Source organism: Euprymna scolopes, chromosome 31, assembly GCF_053919585.1.
Source record: "Euprymna scolopes isolate OS-2025 chromosome 31, ASM5391958v1, whole genome shotgun sequence".
NCBI classification, from domain to species: Eukaryota; Metazoa; Mollusca; class Cephalopoda; order Sepiida; family Sepiolidae; genus Euprymna; species Euprymna scolopes.
Window position 1 is genome coordinate 11,661,957 of NC_136512.1, and position 22,483 is coordinate 11,684,439.

At 32.1% G+C, this 22,483-nt stretch overlaps 1 protein-coding gene across 1 annotated transcript in view; it reads right to left on the reverse strand.

Moving 5' to 3' along the window:
- Positions 1-16,962: 16,962 nt before the first annotated feature.
- The window catches only part of LOC145255519 (ras-related protein Rab-34-like), a 33,649-nt gene continuing 28,128 nt past the window's right edge, over positions 16,963-22,483 (reverse strand). The window contains exons 8-10 of the mRNA XM_080113980.1: positions 22,273-22,363; positions 17,808-17,924; positions 16,963-17,212 (exon numbers count right to left, since the gene is read on the reverse strand). Of these exons, the coding sequence (XP_079970106.1) occupies positions 17,148-17,212; positions 17,808-17,924; positions 22,273-22,363 (273 nt within the window). The 3' untranslated portion in view covers positions 16,963-17,147. The remainder of the gene's footprint in view (positions 17,213-17,807; positions 17,925-22,272; positions 22,364-22,483) is intronic.

Sequence of the window (22,483 nt, forward strand, 5' to 3'; positions counted from 1 at the left end):
TGGTTGGAGATTGCGTACCTCCTTCCACAAAAATTTCATGCGTAGGCACCCCTACATGGGTATCCATAGTCTGTCAAAGACTCAAGGAGTCCTTTAGATTTCTCAATACAAAATGTGTAGCTCTTAAAAGATTTTAACTCGAAATGATTCCCCACGAAATGATATTTAGCAACAATTTTTTTCTCATAATAAACTCACGCCATGATTTAATGTCTTTGCTTTTGTTTCATTTGGTATTCTTGTATTTTCAGTGTCCAAATGCTTATTTGATTAGTTGGCACTTGTACAGTTTAATCAAGACATTAAAAAATGAAAATATTGAAAAAAGTTTATATTGTACGTATCTGTTTTGGACTGAAGATCTCCGAAAAAAAAATTTCATTTAATTTGATCGGGTAGTTTTTTTTTTTTGTTTTTTTACAGCAGAAAAACACATTCTTATGATAGCGCGTTGGATTCAGCCATTTTGAAATTTGCTGAACACGCCACGGGGAGATAACTCCATGTAAAGCGCCGATACTCCTTCCCCATCTTTAATTCTAACTTTTCTTCTTAAAAATCGAACCTTTTGTTTGGTATCATAACAAATTGTTTTTCCGCTGTAAAAAAAAAAAAAAAAAAATAATAATAATTACTTGATGAAATCAAAATGAATTTTTTTTGGAGAACTTCGTTCCATAACGGATACGTGCAATATAACCTTTTTTTGATATTTTCATTTTTTAATGTCTTGACTAAACTGTACAAGCACCGATTAGTCAAACTCAGTTATCTCCCTTGCCTTTGTAATTTCGCCGGTATTTTTATAGCTGAAAAAACAAAATAAATAAATAAATAAACGGTGGTGGTGATATATATATATATATATATATATATATATATATAACGAACATGTGCGTAAATTTCTACATAAAAGATGTTGGTTTTTAAATTGAAATTACCTTGTCATCGGGTTTTGTGAAAAAAGAAATGTCTCTGCTTACATTAGCGGTACATTTTATAAATGCACTGAGCAAATATCAAAGTGCATCAAAATTTAGTTACAAGTAATTGTAAAATCAACGATTGTTATGCATTAACTTTTACGAACCAATCAAAGAGTTACTTCCCTTGAGCATTTTTTTTTTTTCTCTCATATATTTACTTACTTTCACTCCAAACAAGGCACATTGCCACTTGGACGTGAGAGGCTACTAATTGGGATGATGCCTAGGAAATATTAAGATGTTTGTTTACATTGCATTTGAACTTCTGCATATCAGTACAGTTTGGGAAGTAGGAAAGGAATTCCAAAGTCTACCCGTTCTAGGGAAGAAGCTATTAGAGCAGAAAACTTTCTGACATTTAACCTCAACAGTGAGGGGGTGTGATTTTGTTGCTAAGTGGGTTTGTCGAGGAGATGTATGTTGAGGGGGCACAAGTGCAATGAGTTCATCAGAGCGCATTTCATTAAAAATACTTGTAAAACAGGCGCGGGGATTCAACATTGTGGCGATGGGACAGGGGTTGGAGCTTAGTTGACAAAGTGCAACCTGTTAGATTTCTGGACCCTATCCAAGAGGAAGAGGTTAGTGGTAGATGCATCAGCCCAGATGTGGCAACAATACTCCATGCATGGGAGAATGGTGGCCTTGTAGAGGTACTGGGTATTCTCAGGTGTGAGTAGTTTTCTCGTACAATAGAGGGAGCCCACCTTTCTTTGCAGCAGCCTTTGCAATGTCCTCTATGCATTTGTTCCAGTTCATGTTTACCATGAATGTGAAGCTGAGGAGTTTTACATAAAATGGTTTGAATTAAAGTTTAAAATGCAAAAGTCAAATAGCATGCATCAACATTAACATTGATTTTGAATGCGTCCGTCAAAGAAACTACTATTGATTGTATTGTAATAAAACGTCTCAAATGCATTTGCCATGTTAGGCTGTATGAGGTGTTGACTTTTATCAAAATTACCTGTTCCTTTTTTCATGGGATTATTTCGATACTTATCAGAGACATTCTGATACAAAACCTATCTAAGAACACTGCCAGATGCATAGAGTACATTGCTGAGTGAGCCTCCATGCCCATACCCTTCCACTGTCAGGAAATAATGCAAATCGTGACTCATCAGAGAAAATAACATTGGTCCAAAAGGTCATAGTTCGCTCAACCATCTCACAAGCCCAATTTTTTCTGCACTTGATATTGGTAGGATGAATAAAAGGTTTGTCATGTTCTTGTGACGTTCCTTATTTACTCCGAGACAAATTTACTTGTCACCGTGTCCCGTGTATATATGTAACTTCTCATTTTGCTGCGACATTATTTTATTTATTTTTTTAAATTATTCTTTATTTTTCCTTTCCTTTTCTCTTTTGTGCCCAAATCTCCATTATAAAACCTCGAGCGCTCTTCTAGTTATTTTTTATTCATAATACATTTTTATCCATTCTCGTTGGCGTGATTACGACGAGATTTTGTCATAGTAGCGGGTTTTTCAGGCACATCCTTTCTGCTTTAGCCTTATGCTCCCTTATGTTGGACAAACAACCGGGTATGTCCCTATTTAATCCCTATTTAATTTCTCCAATGTTTTTAAGCGAATTTTCTCGATTTTCTTTTATTCATAGAAAAAAATGTTTGCTATATTTCCAGCAATTAAATTTATTTAGACTGCCACTAATTTCTTGAAACAAGTTTATTCGTGCTATAGCATTCTCGTTTCCTTTACATTATAGACTGTTGGCGCTGAAGGGAATTTGGAAACATTTAAACTGTCAGTTGATAGTGAACGTTTTGCCTTCCTTGCAGTTTTCTCCTTAATCTTTATTTTATTAATTTTTTTTTATTATTTATAGCAGACTATAACCCCCATCTTCTTGTTAGTTGTTTCATGACGTTTCGGCCAACTATATCTCTGGCCTTCATCAGGTGGTAACCATGACAGATAGGAACTCTGAATTCCTTGACTGCATTCTCAGCAATTACTGCCTTCCGTAGTTGTTGTCGTCTCACCAGGTTTTGGCCAAGTGAACCTCTGGTTGGCTTTGGGTAGGATTGAAACCGCTATATTCAGACAATTCTCACCTGGAACCATAGAGATTCAGCGTCTCTATCAACTGCACCGAATGGCGATCAATTTGAATCAGTTGAATTTTTTGGTCTTATAAATTCATGTTTATTTATTATCTGATCTTCCATGGTCGGGTCCGTACTGAATGATATATATTATTTTTTAATCGGAATTCATTACTTGGCCAAAAACGTGGTGTGACAACAAAAACTATGGAAGACAGTAATTGCAGTGAATGCAGTCAGGAGATTCAGAGTTCCTATCCGTTGCGGTTACCACCTGACGAAGGCTAGAGGAATAGTTGGTCGAAACGCTGTGAAACAAAAAAAGAAAAAGATGAGGATAATAGTTTGCAATAAAAAAAAATTAATAAATAATACTCATCTCAATGAATTCCAATTAAAATATTTTTCTATTTTATTTAGTTTTTTTTTTTTCTTTCTTTCTTTGTCGCAGTAGAACTCACTTTCCTCTATTTTCTATTTTATTTCAGATTTTTACCTGATTCACTGAGAAATAAATTTCATTTTTTTTTTTTAAACTGAAATGCACTTGTTTTTTTTTTTTTTTTGTGTCTGAGTTTATTTGGCTGTCTGAACTAGATGTCAATTAGCATTTTGGCGAGGGCAGCAGAGTTTCCTCATCACCATAGTACCCAAGTTGACAGCTGTTCTGGGATTAAAACTAGCTTTTGTTGCAACATCAGAGGCTTTGCACAGAGGATCCTCTTCAACATTTCTTTTCATAAAAAGCAAATTGAGGTTTTGTGCACTCTTTATCCTCTCTTGTGAATTGTATGATCAGTCTATTGACAATAGAAAACAAAAAAAAAAAAAGAAAAACAATAATAAAGAAAAAGAGGATAAATAAAAAAGAAAAGAAAATAATAAAGAAAAACAGAAAAATAAAAAAGAGAATGATAAAAAAGAAAAAGAGAATAAAAAGAAAAAGAGAAATAATAAAAATAAAAAGAAAATAAAAAGAGAATAAAAAGAAAAAGAGAATAAAAAAGAAAATAAAAAGAGAATGATAAAAAAGAAAAAGAGAATAAAAAGAAAATAAAAAAGAATGATAAAAAAGAAAAAGAGAAATAATAAAAATAAAAAAGAGAATAAAAAAAAGAGAATAAAAAAGTAAACGAGAATAATAAAAAAGAGAATGATAAAAAAGAAAAAGAGAAAAAAAAGCCTAAAAAAGAAAAAGAGAAAAAAGAAAAAGAATAAAAAGAAAAAGAATAAAAAGAAAAAGAGAATAAAAAGAAAAAGAATAAAAAGAAAAAGAGAATAAAAAGAAAAAGAATAAAAAGAAAAAGAGAATAAAAAGAAAAAGAGAATAATAATAATAATAATAATAATAATAATAATAATAATAATAATAATAAAAAAGGTTTTATTGTCATTTGATAATTCAAAAGAGAAAAAAAAATGCAGTCTGTGCAAATGTTTCTTGAGTTTAAAAGAAATGAAATTATCTGAGGTTAAATTTTTGTGGGGGAGAAGAAGAAACTGGCTGAATAGCATATCACAATAAACCATTCAACTTAACAAAAATGGATTTTCAATGAATTGAGAAAAAAAAAATCAGAAACATAAATTTATTAAGACAAATTATTTTTTATCATTCAAGAATGATATAGACATTTTTTTTAACCATTTGTAGGATTTTGTGTAGAAAATTAAAAAAAAAATTTTTTTTTTTACAAATGTATATTATGCAGTTAAAGCAGTTAGAAGAAAATTAAAAGACATAGAAAAATTGAAGAGAGGGGGAGAAAGAGAAAAAAGAAAAAGAGACAATAAGGAAAAACCAAGAAAAGGAGAGAAAGAGAAAAATAGGAAAAAGCTAAAGAGGGAGTGAGATAGAAAGAGAAAAAGAGGGAGTGAGATAGAAAGAGAAAAAGAGGGAGTGAGATAGAAAGAGAAAAAGAGGGAGTGAGATAGAAAGAGAAAAAGAGGGAGTGAGATAGAAAGAGAAAAAGAGGGAGTGAGATAGAAAGAGAAAAAGAGGGAGTGAGATAGAAAGAGAAAAAGAGGGAGTGAGATAGAAAGAGAAAAAGAGGGAGTGAGATAGAAAGAGAAAAAGAGGGATTGAGATAGAAAAAGAAAAAGGGATGGAACGAAAGAGAAATGGAGAAAAGGAGAGAAAGCAAAAAAAAAAAGAAAAATAGAGAGAGAAGAGACGAAAAAAAGAAAATAGAAAAAATAAAATAGAAAGACAAGAGAAATATATATATATATAAGAAATAGATATATATTTATAAGAAAGAAAAAATATGGCACATCAGCCCCTTTTCAGGTTATTTCAAACCAAATCCAATCATTTTGGTGAGAGTTTTTATACCTCAAATTATTTTTATCTGCAAACATTTATGTTGTAATTTCTGTACAACTAATTTGTAGAGCAATGACTTCATCATTTTCAAACAATTCTCCCATGTTGATTGCGATGTTTTCTATTTAATGACATAACCGTGCGTCAATTTTTTAGTAACAAAAGAAAGATTTCATTTATTTTTTTTAATGATTTCTAATGTAATTGTGTGTTTATATGACTGGATGTGCAGTTTCATGGCAGATGCAGAATAAGAAACAGATCAAATATGACCACAATGCATCTGAGATAAAGATCAACTAAGAATGAGTTTCTCAATACTCTCAAATTGAAGCCTTACAACTGGATGTGGTTTAATATCAAAACCAGGAAGAAAAAAAAAATAAGAAAGAATAAAAGAAATAATAAAAGAAAAAAAAAACGCAAAGAAAAAAAATTCAGAAACTGAAAAATGATACGAATAGAAAAAGAAAAAAAACGAAAGGAAAAAAAGGTTTTTAAAAAATGAAAATGATAAAACATAAAAGGATAAAAAGAAAATGCGAAGCAAGAAAAAAAAAATGAAAAAAATAAAAAAGAACAAAAAATAAAATCGTTTAATGTAACAATTGGACGTATAAGATTTTATGTCATTCAAAACATTTGCTGCTCATTTAGAATTAAACCTATTTTGAAAACAAAAATACAGAAAAATCTGTAAAGAACTTTATGATGCACGTACTTGCCATGGAACGAAGATATCATATTCCAAAAATCATATAAACTGTTCAAGTATTTTTTTGGTTTTTATTTAAGAAAATCAAAGTTTATGCTGAAGTGAAACATTGTTTTGATTTGCCATATTTAACAAAGGGAGACAAATCAGTCTTTTAATTGCAACAACATATTATTAATTGACAAAAATCGTTAAAAAAGCTGATTTTCTATATTAAAAATAACTTGATCAATGTAACGGGTATGTACATCAAAGATTTTTTTTTTAATTAGGTTGAATTCTGAATAAGAAAGAAAAGAAAAAAGAAAAATGATAAAATGTAAAAAGATTTTAAAAAAAAAGGAAAAATGTGAAGAGAAAAAAATTAAAAAATACAGAAATTACAAAAAATAAAACCATTTCAATTGGACGGATAAGATTTTACTTCATTCAAACTTTTTTTATAACAAAAACGTTTCATGTATAAAAAATATAAAAAAAAAGGATAGAATAAATCAATGGAAGCAACTCATCCTTCCTTTTTTTTTTTTTTCAAGAAAAATATTTTCAGCTTGGCTATAAGCGCATTCAATGTTACCGTTAAAAGCAAAGTCTATGGCATATTTAACAAAAACAAAAAAAAACTCATTATCACATGGAAATAAAAAATAACCATTTTGGGGATATTTTATACAAAGGAAAATAAAAGCAATATTGTTTCGAATGTATGGACGGATCAGAGAAATTTGACATATATTCAAGGGAGATAATTCTCCTTTCTTAAAAGAGGGAAGTATCACAATTCCAAAGTTTTTCAGTTTAATAACCAGACCCTTTGGGTTTGGACGGATTGTTTAGTGTGTATATATATATATATATATATATATATATATATATATATATATATATATATATATATATATATATGGGGGGGGCGCATGACTCAAGGGGTTCTGAGTTATCAAATCATGTCAAGAAGAAAAAAAAATTCCAAGAGGTCAATCACTAGATGGGCTGACTACATAACAGTTGAGACTGACATGTTGCTCCTGACAGCAGAAAGACTGACTCAAGACTCTGTAATAAGTGGCAGAATTCTGTTTTCAAGCATGTGGTGAATCTCTCTAGAGCAGGGTTTCCCAAACTTCAGGGCACCATGGAGCCCTGAGCGGAGCAAAGATTTTTCATGGAGCACTAACAAGATAATTTCTAAAATAAATATGAAAAACATTAATTTCAAATTTTAACTTATACTTGTTCATTAGTTGTTCCTTACTTTGTTCATTAGTTGTTCCTGATCATGATTTTTCTATATTTTTGTGTTTACAACCATTTTTTGTTTTTGTTTTTGATTTATTAAAAATTGTTGCATTTTTTGTTTTTTTAATTATTTTTGCATTTACTTTTTCATGAAACATCCTGAAATGCTTTACCCTTCTAGCTATGTATCATGTCTGTTTCTAGTTAAAAAAAAAAAAAAAAAGGGGGGGGGGACAATAATTACATATCTTTTTTTTTTTTTTTTTTAAAGGAGGTCACCACTTATCAAGGCCCGGAAGCCACTCAGGGATAAGGGTTATTGCATGTACAGTACGTTGTACGTTAGTGTTGAGATTTCATAAGCCATTAAAAGCATTTAGTCCTCTTTAAGAAAGGGCTTGCAGATCCCCCTCAACCTCATTCACGGAACCCCGGGGCTCCATGGAGCTCACTTTGAGAAACTCTGCTCTAGAATATGTACATAAGGCAAGTCAAGTACATAAAAGAGCACCTTCCGTCATTAATCTAAGGGAGATAACTTCCCTTTTACTAAGAAATTTGTTCATTTTTTTCATACGAGAACTTAGGACGTTAAACCAATGCAACTTCAAGGAATTGTAAGAAAGATGTGACAACTGCTTTTTATTTTAAATAAATGTTAACCATAAAACATAAAAAAAAAAAAAGAAAAAGCTGCGACTACTTTTTTTGGGGTGCTTTGGCATTTATCAACCCCACAAAGTTACTCAAGTGTTTTTTTTTAATAGGCATCACCACTTATCAAGGCCAAGAGGCCACTCGAGGATAAGGGTTAATGAGTGTACAGTAGAAATTGGACAATATAGTAATCGTTAGCAGTGAAAATTCGGTAAATTTGTTAACCTATATGAAACGGCTCATCAAAAACTTGTTTACATTAGACTTGAAGACAACCATATTGTAGTCAGCTGGAAAGCAGGAAAACGGAAGACAATTCTAGGCGTGCAGTTCTAAGAAAAGAAGCTTTGCTCATGGAATTAGGTTTAGGCACAGATAAAGGGTGGGGGAAATTAGTGATAGCATTTTCTGCTAGACGGGTGTCTCTTGTGAAAGTTTGGCGAGGGGGGACTATAGATTAGAGCTCAGCTGAGCACTTGCCATGAAAATAACAATAAAGCAGAGACAAACTCGCAACATCTCTTCTGTGAGAAAGAGGTTGCAGGGAAGAGAAAAGGACATCCCCTACGAGGCTACAAAGTCTATTTTGAACTCTATCAAGGCAGGATAAGTCCTTTTTTTGTAATTTTTGTATCAAGGATTGATTATTTGTATTATTTGGATTTTTCGGACTACTGTTCTCATCTTAAATGTTGCCCGGCAGATGATGGGAAGAACAAGAAATGGTCAGACAAACCTTATTACAAAAGACAAAAATTCTTACAATCCCCCCGGCCTCTCTCCCTATGTTAAGAATGGTGATGACCACTAAAATTCATTAAGTAATAGATTGGAAAAAAACGTCTTGATATCCAGAAAACTACTTATTGACCGTTTCCAGTTCCTCCCATCATTTACCGGGCACACCTGAGTAACTTTGTGAAAATCATGGGTTGATAAATGCAGAAGTACCTTTTTTTTTTATGTAGCAAACTGTGAAGTGACTAAATTTTTTTTGTTGTTTTGATTACCTTTTTTTTTTATAATAAAATTTTTGTTTCATAAAATTTGAAATTCCTCTGCAACTTTTGTCGCATTTTCCTTTCATTTTTTGTAATATTAAAGATTTCATTTTTAAAAACCTTTTTTTTTAAATAAAAAGTATTCAATAAAAGATCTATAGAAAGTGAAAAAAAAAATAATCGTAAAATCCTTTTATCTTTTCATTCTTTGTTCTTTTAAATGGTTTTATTCCTTTACGTTTCTGAATTTTGAGATGAAGATTAGTTATTCTTATTATTTGAATTCTTCGAACTACTGTTCTCATCTTGAGTGTCATTTTCACATTTTGGTTGATTAAACCTCTGACCTTCTTTAGGTCTATCTTGTCGAACTCAAGAATTTGAACGTAATTTCAAGCAGAACTTTTTATTTCTTTCACAGGGGTAGCGTGTTCTTGTTCTGTCAGCCATGACTGGATACAGGTCCTAAGTAAATCGCAATTGTATTTTTCAATCGCCCACACTGAGAATTGAACCTTCAACCTTCAGGAGAATATCACTTTTACAATTGATTTTTCTCATCTTGAGTGTCATTTTCACATTTTGGTTGATTTAACCTAGGTCTATCTTGTTGAACTCAAGAATTTGAACAAAAATACCAAAAAAAAAGTAAAAAAAAAAAAGAAAAAAGAAACCTAGTTGCATCTTTCTTTCCTTACAATTCCTTTACATTGGTTTCAGCATCTTAAATGAAAAAGAATGTAGAAATCTTTTAGACATATTCCCATCAGATCAACGACAAGGAATAGAAAAACACGAGTCAAGCAACCTCTTTCTAACAATTTACAAAGTCTGTTTAAGTGAATGACATCAGAGTTTAAAAATAGACAAAAAAAATCTTTCAATACACAATACAAGTCAATACACAAGCATACAAGTATAATTAATAACAGTATTAATGATTAATATTATTAATAATTAATATTAATAATAATAATGTTAATATTAAAAATAATATCATCATTAATAATATTAATAAGATTATAATTAATAATAATAATTAGAAAGTAAGCAAGCTGTAGTTGCAGTTGACGCATCTGACACATCTAGCATGCCAAGTGTGCTTCATGACAAATTTGTTTGATTCTGTTAAGTAGCTTTGGAACCTATAAGTGACGAACAACGAAACAAAAAATGGTCAAGTAAAATATCAATTATATAACGTTTACAATTGAAACAAAGATATTACAACAGTTGTAGGGAATAAAAAAAAATAAAAATTTACAAGTAGATAAAAATTGCAAAAATCTCAAGGATCAATTAAAAAAAAATATCTTTATTTTGGGAGAAACCACATAAAGCTTTGAATATGAGGGAGAATGTCTTAAAGCTGACATATAACGAGGGAGAGGCTGGCATAAAATTTAATCATGATGGGTTGGTATTGAAAAAGCTATTATATGATATGAGGATTACATTGCATAATGGGGGAAATGCTTGCATAAAAATTTGAAAATGGGGAAGGGCTTGCGTATAATTTAAAAATGAGGAAGGGCTTGCGTATAATTTGAAAATGGGGAAGGGCTTGCATATAATTTGAAAATGGGGAAGGGCTTGCGTATAATTTGAAAATGGGGAAGGGCTTGCGTATAATTTGAAAATGGGGGAGGGCTTGCATAAAAATTTGAAAATGGGGAAGGGCTTGCGTATAATTTGAAAATGGAGAAGGGCTTGCGTATAATTTGAAAATGGGGAAGGGCTTGCGTATAATTTGAAAATGGGGAAGGGCTTGTGTATAATTTGAAAATGGGGGAGGGCTTGCATATAATTTGAAAATGGAGAAGGGCTTGCGTAAAATTTGAAAATGGGGAAGGGCTTGCATAAAAATTTGAAAATGGAGAAGGGCTTGCATAAAAATTTGAAAATGGGGAAGGGTTTGCGTATAATTTGAAAATGGGGAAGGGCTTGCGTATAATTTGAAAATGGGGGAGGGCTTGCATAAAAATTTGAAAATGGGGAAGGGCTTGCGTATAATTTGAAAATGGGGAAGGGCTTGTGTATAATTTGAAAATGGGGGAGGGCTTGCATAAAAATTTGAAAATGGAGAAGGGCTTGCATAAAAATTTGAAAATGGGGAAGGGCTTGCGTATAATTTGAAAATGGGGAAGGGCTTGCGTATAATTTGAAAATGGAGAAGGGCTTGCATAAAAATTTGAAAATGGGGAAGGGCTTGCATAAAAATTTGAAAATGGGGAAGGGCTTGCGTATAATTTGAAAATGGGGGAGGGCTTGCATATAATTTGAAAATGGGGAAGGGCTTGCGTATAATTTGAAAATGGAGAAGGGCTTGCGTATAATTTGAAAATGGGGAAGGGCTTGCATATAATTTGAAAATAGGGAAGGGCTTACGTATAATTTGAAAATGGGGAAGGGCTTGCGTATAATTTGAAAATAGGGAAGGGCTTGCGTATAATTTGAAAATAGGGAAGGGCTTGCGTATAATTTGAAAATAGGGAAGGGCTTGCGTATAATTTGAAAATAGGGAAGGGCTTGCGTATAATTTGAAAATAGGGAAGGGCTTGCGTATAATTTGAAAATAGGGAAGGGCTTGCGTATAATTTGAAAATGGGGAAGGGCTTGCATATAATTTGAAAATAGGGAAGGGCTTACGTATAATTTGAAAATAGGGAAGGGCTTGCGTATAATTTGAAAATGGAGAAGGGCTTGCGTATAATTTGAAAATAGGGAAGGGCTTGCGTATAATTTGAAAATAGGGAAGGGCTTGCGTATAATTTGAAAATAGGGAAGGGCTTGCATATAATTTGAAAATAGGGAAGGGCTTGCGTATAATTTGAAAATGGAGAAGGGCTTGCGTATAATTTGAAAATAGGGAAGGGCTTGCGTATAATTTGAAAATGGGGAAGGGCTTGCATATAATTTGAAAATAGGGAAGGGCTTGCCGATAATTTGAAAATAGGGAAGGGCTTGCGTATAATTTGAAAATGGGGGAGGGCTTGCATATAATTTGAAAATAGGGAAGGGCTTGCGTATAATTTGAAAATGGGGAAGGGCTTGCGTATAATTTGAAAATGGGGAAGGGCTTGCATATAATTTGAAAATAGGGAAGGGCTTACGTATAATTTGAAAATAGGGAAGGGCTTGCGTATAATTTGAAAATGGAGAAGGGCTTGCGTATAATTTGAAAATAGGGAAGGGCTTGCGTATAATTTGAAAATGGGGGAGGGCTTGCATATAATTTGAAAATAGGGAAGGGCTTGCGTATAATTTGAAAATGGGGAAGGGCTTGCGTATAATTTGAAAATAGGGAAGGGCTTGCAAAAAAATTTGAAAATGGGGAAGGGCTTGCGTATTATTTGAAAATAGGGAAGGGCTTGCGTATAATTTGAAAATAGGGAAGGGCTTGCGTATAATTTGAAAATGGAGAAGGGCTTGCGTAAAATTTGATCATGCGGGAAGGACTTGCGTATAATTTGAAAATGGGGAAGGACTTGCATCAAATTTGATCACAGGGGAAGAACTTGCGTCAAATTTGATCACGGGGAAAGGGCTTGCGTCAAATTTGATCACGGGGAAAGGGCTTGCGTCAAATTTTATCACGGGGGAATAGCTTGCGTCAAATTTGATCACGGGAGAATGGCTTGCATCAAATTTGATCACGCGGGAAGGGCTTGCATCAAATTTGATCACAGGGGAAGGGCTTGCATCAAATTTGATCACGGGGAAGGGCTTGCATCAAATTTGATCATGGGCATTTACAGTAATTAGAAAAAAAAAAAAATTTATTTTTAAAATTAAAAAATAAAAAAAAAATAAATAAATAAAAAACATATCTTAAGAAATATAAAAAGAATCAGAATCGGTAATTGTACCGGAATCCAGAAAATTGCTTTTTTGCTGTTTTTATTTAGAATTTGACTTAATCAAAAATACAAACACGCAGAAAATATAGTCAAATCTTTATGATGTGCATACCTGGCGCAAAGAAGTCATATTCCAAACATCACATGAATTGATCAAGTAGTTTTTTTTTTAATTAAGAAAATCAAATTTTATTATGAAGCAACTCATTATTTTTGATCTGCCATGGTCCATAAATAAGGGGGAGACAACTCAATTTGAGCTATCTTTTTTTGTAACTGTAAATTGTTAGGTGTAAGTACAAGTTTTTTTTTCCTAAGACTTTTTGTTCAGTCGCTTTGGAGGGGGGGGGGTCCACAGAAATTTTATGTATATTTTTTTTTAAGAAAATAAGTAAAAATATGTTTATGAAAAACGTAAATGGTTAGATGAAAGCACAGGAAAATTGGGGGGGGGGGGGGTCAAGAAAACTTAATATTTTTATTATTATTTTTATTTTATTTTCGGTTGTTCATTGCCAGCAGAAGAACTTTCTCAAGATGAGGATATTTCCTGTTGAATGGCCATCAATGGCAAAGAGGGAGGATATGGAGATAGAGGAAATGGAAGAAAGCTCTCCAAGAACCGGGTAGCTTTCGGAAATGTGATTTATGATGGAGACAAAAGGATCGTTTCCGAACTTTTGTCTCCACAAAAATTCAAGTAAACATGTAATTAGAAGCTCCCAGTTGGTCCTGCATTCTTGCTTGTTTTGCCATTTTGCTTCCTTCCCACATCCTCTCGACATGGTTCGTTGTTGCCTTCGTCGCGGGTCTACAAAATGCATACTATGATTCAGTCAGGTGGTGGAATCCTTCTCCTCCTACTTTGTTATAGGCCTTCTAACAGTCGGATATGACTGTTGTCCCCGGCAGAATATATTTGTTTAGTATTGGAAAGAGGGTTTCGGTGTTGCAATTTGGTATGGTCACCAAAAACTCCCTTGTCGGTGATCTCATAGCCGCTGAAGACCCTGAGCAGTTCAAAGATTCTCCCTACGTTGTGTTTCCTTTGGTTGAAGAGACACTCGTCTATTTCAACTGTGTGCTTTTAGCCTCCAATCTGCCAGGTGTTCCTAAGGAAATACTCCTGGCAAATTTCTCTCAGAGAGTTCTTCCAGTCTTTATAAGTGTGCTCTGACATAATACCGCATTCCCTTTGCATATTTTTACGGGTAGCCATTTCGAACGCCCATAAATAAATGATTTTTACTATTGTTAGAATCTCAAAAACAAAAAAAAAAAAAAACGATCCTGTGCGCAAGGATATCCATTGTCTGCACTGTCCATTTGTGCATCTCCAGGAGAAACCATCCTTAACACACAATTTTTTTTTTTTTTTAGTAAACATTTGTGTTTACAATTGTTGCGCCTCATTTTTTTTGGACAGCAGTTTCTTCTGACAATTTGAGATTGCCTGCATCAGTGTTTTCAATTCATCTTTTTCTAACATGCATAGATTTATCTCCATGCCTGTCATTTTTCTGTTTGGCGAGTTTGAAACTATATTTGTTTGTTAGCTTTTTTGTTTATTCGCTTTCTTCCAATTTGAAAGTCATCTGCTTCCATTTCAATAGCGCTTTTTCAATGGCTAATCAAACGCCCAGCCAATGAATTACAAAAAAATGAATAAATAATCAGGAAAAAAACCTCCCGCGCCTTACTATCACTAAAAAATACTAAAAGTTTTACATAACAATGCTCAGCTGAAACCGATGATTGCCAGTCTCGCCTGATCCATGTTTGGTGGGAATTCCCAAGAATCCGGGTCAAATTATGCAAAAGTACTAAAAAAAAAATACTTGATCAATTTAAATTATTTTGGGGACATGACATTTTCATTCCATCACAAATACATACATCATAAAGATGTTTTTGTATTTTTACTTTTTTAATTAAGTCGAACTCTAAATAAGCAAAAAGAAAGTTATTGGAGTCCCATCATATATATATATATATATATATATATATATATATATATATATATATATATATATATAATATAAAGCTGAATGTGTGTGTGTGTGTGTGTGTGTGTGTGTGTGTGTGTGTGTGTGTGTGTGTGCGTGTCTGGTCACGAATAGGCTCCTATATGGTTGACTATTTTCAAAAACTGATTACATATAATGAAAGAAGATGTATCGAGACACAGGAATGGGTATGCTTGATCTGTTCATTAAAATTGTGGGGTTTGCGTTCGCGCCTGGTCCACAAAGTATGGAAATAAAAAATTTTAAAATTTAAAAAAAAAAGTGTTTTTGATATAGATGTACATAAGAATACTTTGATAAGTATGTTTGAACAAATAGGGATGGTATAATAAAATTGTGGGGGTCTGCGTTCGCGCATGGCCTCCATAGAATGGAAATAGGTACAAACTTTAATAAAGACTTTTCATATCTATCTGCATAAGTATACTTTGATAATTATGTTTCAGTTTGAAGAAATATGGTATAATAAAATTATGGGGTGTTCGTTCGCACCTGACCTCCATAGAATGGAAATATGTCACAAAGTTTAACAAGGTTTTTTAATATAGATCCACAGAATATTGTGATAAGTGTTTCAGTGTGAACAGGTATGATATAATAAATTATGGGGTTTATCTATTTTATTTTTACTTTCATCATATTTTGCTTTGGTAAATACTCCCAAATTCAACCCAAATTTACAACCCTTCCTTTTCATAACCTATCATACTTTCATAAATCAGAGTCCATTTTCTGTAGGCTGTTTTTGAACACATTCAACAACGGGTACTTTTGCTAGTATATATATATATATATATATATATATATATATATATATATATATATATATATATATTATATATATACGTAACAAGTCGAGAATGCGGGGTTCCCCTCCACCAGTGAATAAATCTGTTCTGGCAAAAATTTACTTTCATGATGACTAATGTTTGTGCAAAATTTTTTAAAAATCAAAGGTGTGATTATTGAGAAAAGTATGAACAGACGAATGATTTTAGGACAATTTTACTCCTTTAATCACCCTTAGAGGACTAATGCCTGTAGAAATTTTCTTTTAAATCCAAGGCATCATTATTGAGAAAAGTACGAACAAATGGGAGTGAATTACTAGGTCCAATCCATCCTTTGTTGAAGGACCAATAAAAAAAAAGATCAGGAATAAAAGTTACATATAACTTTACTATAACATCCAATCAGGAAGGAAAGAAATAAAAGAGAACTTCAGCCAATATAATCAATTAGTTTTCTAATTTTAAACATATATCCCGTTTAAATGTTATTACTTTCGATATAGATAACTACTATCAGTTTATTTCTCCAATACTACTTAATACGGCTTTAATTTTAGCTAAAAATAATTCTGATCTTACTAAACAGAAAATTGAACTTATACTACTTGCCTTACTTTTGATAACAAACTTTGGCTGAGGAAAAATACTCTTGATAATTTTGATATTGTTATGGGTCCTTCTGACTAAGCCAAAATTACTAATTTAGATTGTCTTTGAATTTAATTTTAAGTTCATTGAAGAGGAACGGGCTGAGACTTAGACTAATTTGATTGCTCCTCTTAACAGTGTTGAGCTTTTCCTATCTTGATAAGTTTTGCATTGTTTAAGATATATATATATATTACTAGCTTCCTTTCATATATATATATACATTATACATATGCATATATATATATATATATATATATATATATATATATATATATATATATATATATGTGTAAATTGCTTTTTATATTTAAAAAAAAGAAGAAATCTATTTTTTTCCCTTCCATGAAACCTAAAATTGTGGAAAAATAATCATTTAAAAAAATACACAGCCAAATATAAAACTGTACACACAATGTGTACAAAGTTTCCAGATGATTTTGTGAGAAAACTTAATCAAATACACAAGGCATACATAAATGTTTCAATAAGAAAAAAAATACATAAGCATCTATTTATAAGACAATAACTTGATCAGTAAAATTGATTAAAAGAATTTAAGAGATGTGATTTTTCTGATGATGGCAATAATTTTAAAGCATGCTACAGTTCAAGGCTAAAAATAGAAACAGAAAGGAAATTGTTCCAACTTTTATAAAAGAATGGTCAACTTTTGCACACATTTGACCATTTGGTCAAAATTTAAGCTTTCAAAAATATATTTTGATACCGGAATAAACCTCTGGCTGACATTGGTCGCCTTTACAGTCTGGTGTCAGAAGTTTAGGCAACAGCAAAAATTTTTCGGGGGAGAAATCAAAATTCACTGACAACATTTTCGTCGATTTTTGCACTTTTCAAATAAATTTGAATCTCGAGTGTCGATTTCTGTAATAAAAAAAAATTTTAAATTAGAAAAAATTTTAAAATCTTATTTAGAAGATAAATTATTTTACTAATTGTTTAGGAAAAAGGTGTCGCGTTCATATGATATTAGGGCAAAGATCCGAGCAAGCACAAACAATTTCATAGTATCGATGACTATGTTAAACCAATCTTGTATTAAAAAAAACAAATAGGAAATAAAAAATTAAAAAATAACAAAAAAAAATAAAATAAAATCATTACAAAATAAAAATGTTTCAAAATAAAATTTAAATTAAAAATAACTTATAGATGTTAATATAAGCAATTCCTAAGTAATTTGCAATTAAGATTTCTATCCAGTCATGGCTGACGAAAAATGGATTAAATAAAAGATTCCATTTGAAATTATTTGCAGATTCCTGAGTTCAATAGAAAGATTTTCTAAGTTTGAAAGAAAGATTCCCCGAGTTCCACAAGAGACATCTGAAGAAGGTCGGAGGTTACATCAACCGAAATGTTGTGAAAATAACACTCAAGATGAGAACAGTAGTTCAAAGAATCTAAATAATATAAAGAATCAACCCTCATCTAAAAAATTCCAAAAGTCTGTACTTACTTATGAGGTTGTTTCCAATTTGCTTAGCTGGTGCATCAGGTCCTTCTAATTCCCTCAAGACAGCTCGATCGAATGACAGAGAAACGGCTCGAAAGAAAAATTCATTGACATTTTCACCTGTAGATTTTTTTCAAAGGAAAGGAAAATTTCTTATATATCGATAAAATAAAATTAAGTTGATCTATTTCTCGAATTTTGTCATCAAAATTTTATTCTGAATAGCCATTTTGTTTCCTTTATTCTTTATTGTTGGTCCATGTTGTTACAAACAATAAATTTATTAATGTTTAGATGACTAATCAGAATCAGGAATTGAAAAAAAAAAAATCAGAACTTTTTGGTGTATCAGAATCAGAAAAATCGTATCTATTTTCAGATGCAAAAAACGATTCTATTTATTGTTTTTTTTGTTTAGAATTTAATTTTTTATGGCTTGTATCAATGATGAAATGATAAATATTTATTGATTTTAAACTACCAGGAAAATTACAATCTATAGATTACTCTCATACTCTGTACGTTTATGTTGCAAAAATATATATTGCATTAAATTTTGTGGTAATCTGACCCCACCCACACCAAAAAAAAAAAACTATTTTTAATTTTAAATTTAAAAGAACTGGAATCAATAACTGTATCAGAATAAAAAAAAAAAAATATTGGAATTGTCTCGTCACTAATATATATATATATATATCTTATTAATATTTTTTTTCACCAAAATTTTTTATATATTAAAATTTGGTAATGCTCATACACCAATAAAATCAAAGTCAATGTTAATTGATTCAATTAATTAAGCTTTATGGTTATCTGTTTTAATAATCTAGTATACATATAATATCTTTGCAAAAATAAAGAAAACATAATATAAAATAAGAACATCATATTGTGTATTTCCCTGTGTGTTACAAATATTTTATAACCATTTGGACAAATTTAAACATTATATCATTTAAAAATATTACAAAAATAGCTACTCTTCAGATACCAAAATATATTCATCATATATATATATATATATATATATATATATATATATATGAATATATTCATAATCCCTATATATGAATATATTCATAATCCCTATTTAAAGGGATCAAGCAGTTGGACTTGTGTGTGTGTGTGTGTGAATCAATGTTTGTGTATTATAGAAATTAATATGCTGATTAAACATTCAAATAAGTTTAAATAAGGTTTAAATTTTTCACAGAATCTAAAGACACAATTCAAATTTTCCTTAGATTCCATCTAGGATCACTAGGGGCGATTACGTTAGGTCCATAAATAACTGAAATATATTAGGTGAAGAAAAAAAATGTATTTTTTTTATAGAGATTTTTTTCCATTATATCAATAAAAAAAAAATTTAAAAAAAGAATATTCTAGAGTTTGACAGAAAGACTCTCTCACCTCCCCTAACTCTATATGGAATCAACCACTTTCGGAAATTAAAATAAAAAAAGAGTGACATTTTTTTTTTCAGCTTGGTCCATGTCCTCTAAATCCACCTGTTCAAAAAGATAACAGATTAATTCCTATTTTAGTCACGTTGTGATGCTTGTCAATTTTATATTCTGTAGAAACTTTCCCCAAAGGAGAAAAACCGACTCAAACTACACAGGGTGAATGCCGCTTTATTTCGTTTCATTTCAGTATTTACAGTGAAATGGATTTTGCTTGATTTTTTTTTCATCCATTTACCTCCAAAACAAACCATCTTCTATTCTATAAAGAGCAAATATCTGCTAATATGTTTAGCTAAAACTTGAAAAATACAAAACAAACATCCACCAAGTTGGCATTTCTTTTTTTCTTGAATCAGCATAAGCATTAGCATCAGCTAAGTATATATCTTAAAAAAAAAAAAAAAGGATTTTTTTTTGCGGGGGGGGGGGGGGGTCAAATAGTCATTTACATCATTTAATGTTCCTATTTACTTGCCTCCCCCTGAGTTAGACACAAGGTTGATTTTTAATGTAGGGAAAATGAACCCCCAAAAATAAAAATTCTCAGTCATGAAGGATTTCTCCTCTACTGACCCAGGACAGAAAAGGTGACGTGTTACTAATTCTCCCTCTTAGACAGTGTTCAAAAGAGAGTTGCCAACCTAATAGGTCCCGCACTATCAGCTAGGCTTCAACCACTGTCCCATCAAATGTTGTATCCCTCTGCCTGTTCGAACGAACAATATGCAGCAACTTTTTTTCTACTTGTTATTAAAATTATTTACATTTTTTAAATTAAAAAATAAATGTTATGGTGAGATTTTTAACAATTTAGTCTTTAACATTGCGAAAATATGATGATAGGAAATTATAATCTTTTTTCAAACAAAACTTTTTAATAAAACACGGATGAAAATATAAAAACAAAGGCTGCGATGGCTTTTTTTTTTACTGAACAAAGCTTATAATATTAATCACACCAACATCTATTTTTTTTTTTTTTTGTACAAGGTGGTCACCACTTATCAAGGCCCGGAAGCCACTCAGGGATAAGGGTTATTGTAAGTACAGTACGTTAGTGTGGATATTTAAAGTGTCTACTTAAGTGGGGGGGGGGGGCGGTTCATCAGGAATTTGTTTATGTTGGACTTGAAGACATCCAAGTTGTAGTCAGAGTTCCACAGGCGTGCAGTTCTAAGAAAGAAGCTTTGTTCATAGAATCTACGTTTTGATTTAGGCATAGATAAAGAGTGAGGAAAGTTTTTGACAGTGGATTCAGCTAGACGGGTGTTTTTTGTAAAAGATTGGTGAGGGGGGACCAGAGATTGGAGTTCAGACGAGCACCTGCCATGGAAATAACGATAAAACAAAGATAGGCTTGCAACGTCTCTTCTGTGGGAGAGAGGTTGCAAGGAAGAGAAAAGGGCACCCCCCACTAAGCCACAAAGTCTATTTTGTACTCTGTCAAGGCAGGATAGGCTGTTTTTAGCAGCTCCTGCCCAGATATGGCAGCAATATTCCATCCTTGGACATACTTGGCTTTTATATATATAGAGAATTTAGCAAACCACACCTTTCCAAATTTCCCTTTATAGATAAAATTAACATTCGTAGATCTGAAAACCATGCCTTATCATGTTCATAATATTATAGAAACCTTCACAGATCTCATCGCTGCTATACTAATTAAGAAATGTTTTGCTGAGCCAGCACCTGTCCTTTCCAAACTCCATGTCCCAAGTTGTGTTTCTCTGATAGCTGGAAAATTACTTTCATTGTACTAGTATTCAAGAATTCTGGAATAAACTGACCCAGTAAACAGTATCCTACCCCTCTTTGCTAAAATATTTGAGCCATTAATCAATTAAGCGCAAGTACATCACCTTGTAAATACTAAGTTTCTTTCTGACCAACAGTTTGGATTTATGCAACCCCATTCTACTGCAGATACAACTGGATAAGGTTGATTGGTTGGTTGGTTGGTTTACGGCATATCACCCCTTTTCGGGTTATTTAATGCCGAATCCAAAGATTTTGAAGAAAAAATTTTTAATAGAATATATTTGTTGTTTTCAAGTCTGTTTCTATTCAACCCATAGTTGGAACCCTAACAGGTACTACCACTCCGGGTCAGAGTGGACCTGGGAGCAATGGTAATTAAAGGGTGGCTCCACACTCCCCAAAGTCCACAAGCTGGGGCCTCACCACTGGATATAGTTTAAGGTCATATCCAGGACCCCCATTGAGGGACTTTTACCCTCTGCAGGGAGGCAGTCGGTGTATTCTAATGCCCCACTGACAGGGCCGGGATAAGGTTGAGGAATCCCCTGCTCAGATATGGCAGCAGTATTCCATCCTTGGACGTACTTGGCTTTTTCTCATATATATATATATGTACACATACATACATACATACTGCCTAGAATAGAAATTACAATTCCTCTACAACTATCGTCGAAAGGCAAGGATAGGCTGTTTTTAGCAGCTCCTGCCCAGATATGGCAGCAGTATTCCATCCTTGGCTCGACATACAATAGAAAGAACGAAATGAGAACGCCTACAATAACATTACATTGGTGCCGTTTATATACACACAAGACTATATAACACATTGGTCGCCTCATTTATAAATCTGTTTTATATACACTTGCAATACACAACCCCAAGTTATATACAGCCCCTCGCAATATAACATATTGCGATTTATATACCCAAAAAAAACATAAAATGAAGTGGACATAAATTCTATGGAATCTCAAGTGGACCGTTTTCTCAGCATGCAGTACTCTTTTTGAGAGGCAATTACTTTTTCAAATGGAAACTTTAATTCTGGCATGAGAGGCAAAATGTTTTGCTTGTATGTATAGTGTAAACATGTACATGATGAATATCTACACTATTACGATTCAAATGATATCAGGAAAATAAAAAAATAAAATAAAATTAGGAATGGCATACTACATCCACCTGAATAAAATGAAAGAAAAAGAAAACAGAAATGAAAGTAATCAACCGACCTGTTTTCGACGAGACGGACCAGTATTCAGCTTCCAGGGAATTTGCTAGTTTTATTGCTTCTTCCTCAATATTTTCATACGCAGCTGGGGACTAAATGGTTTGGAAGAAAACAAAGTGAACAGATAGATATTTTATATAGATATATTTGTTTTTTTAGATACTTACTCCTTCCCACTATCTTCTAAGTTTAATAATAGTATAAAATAAAAA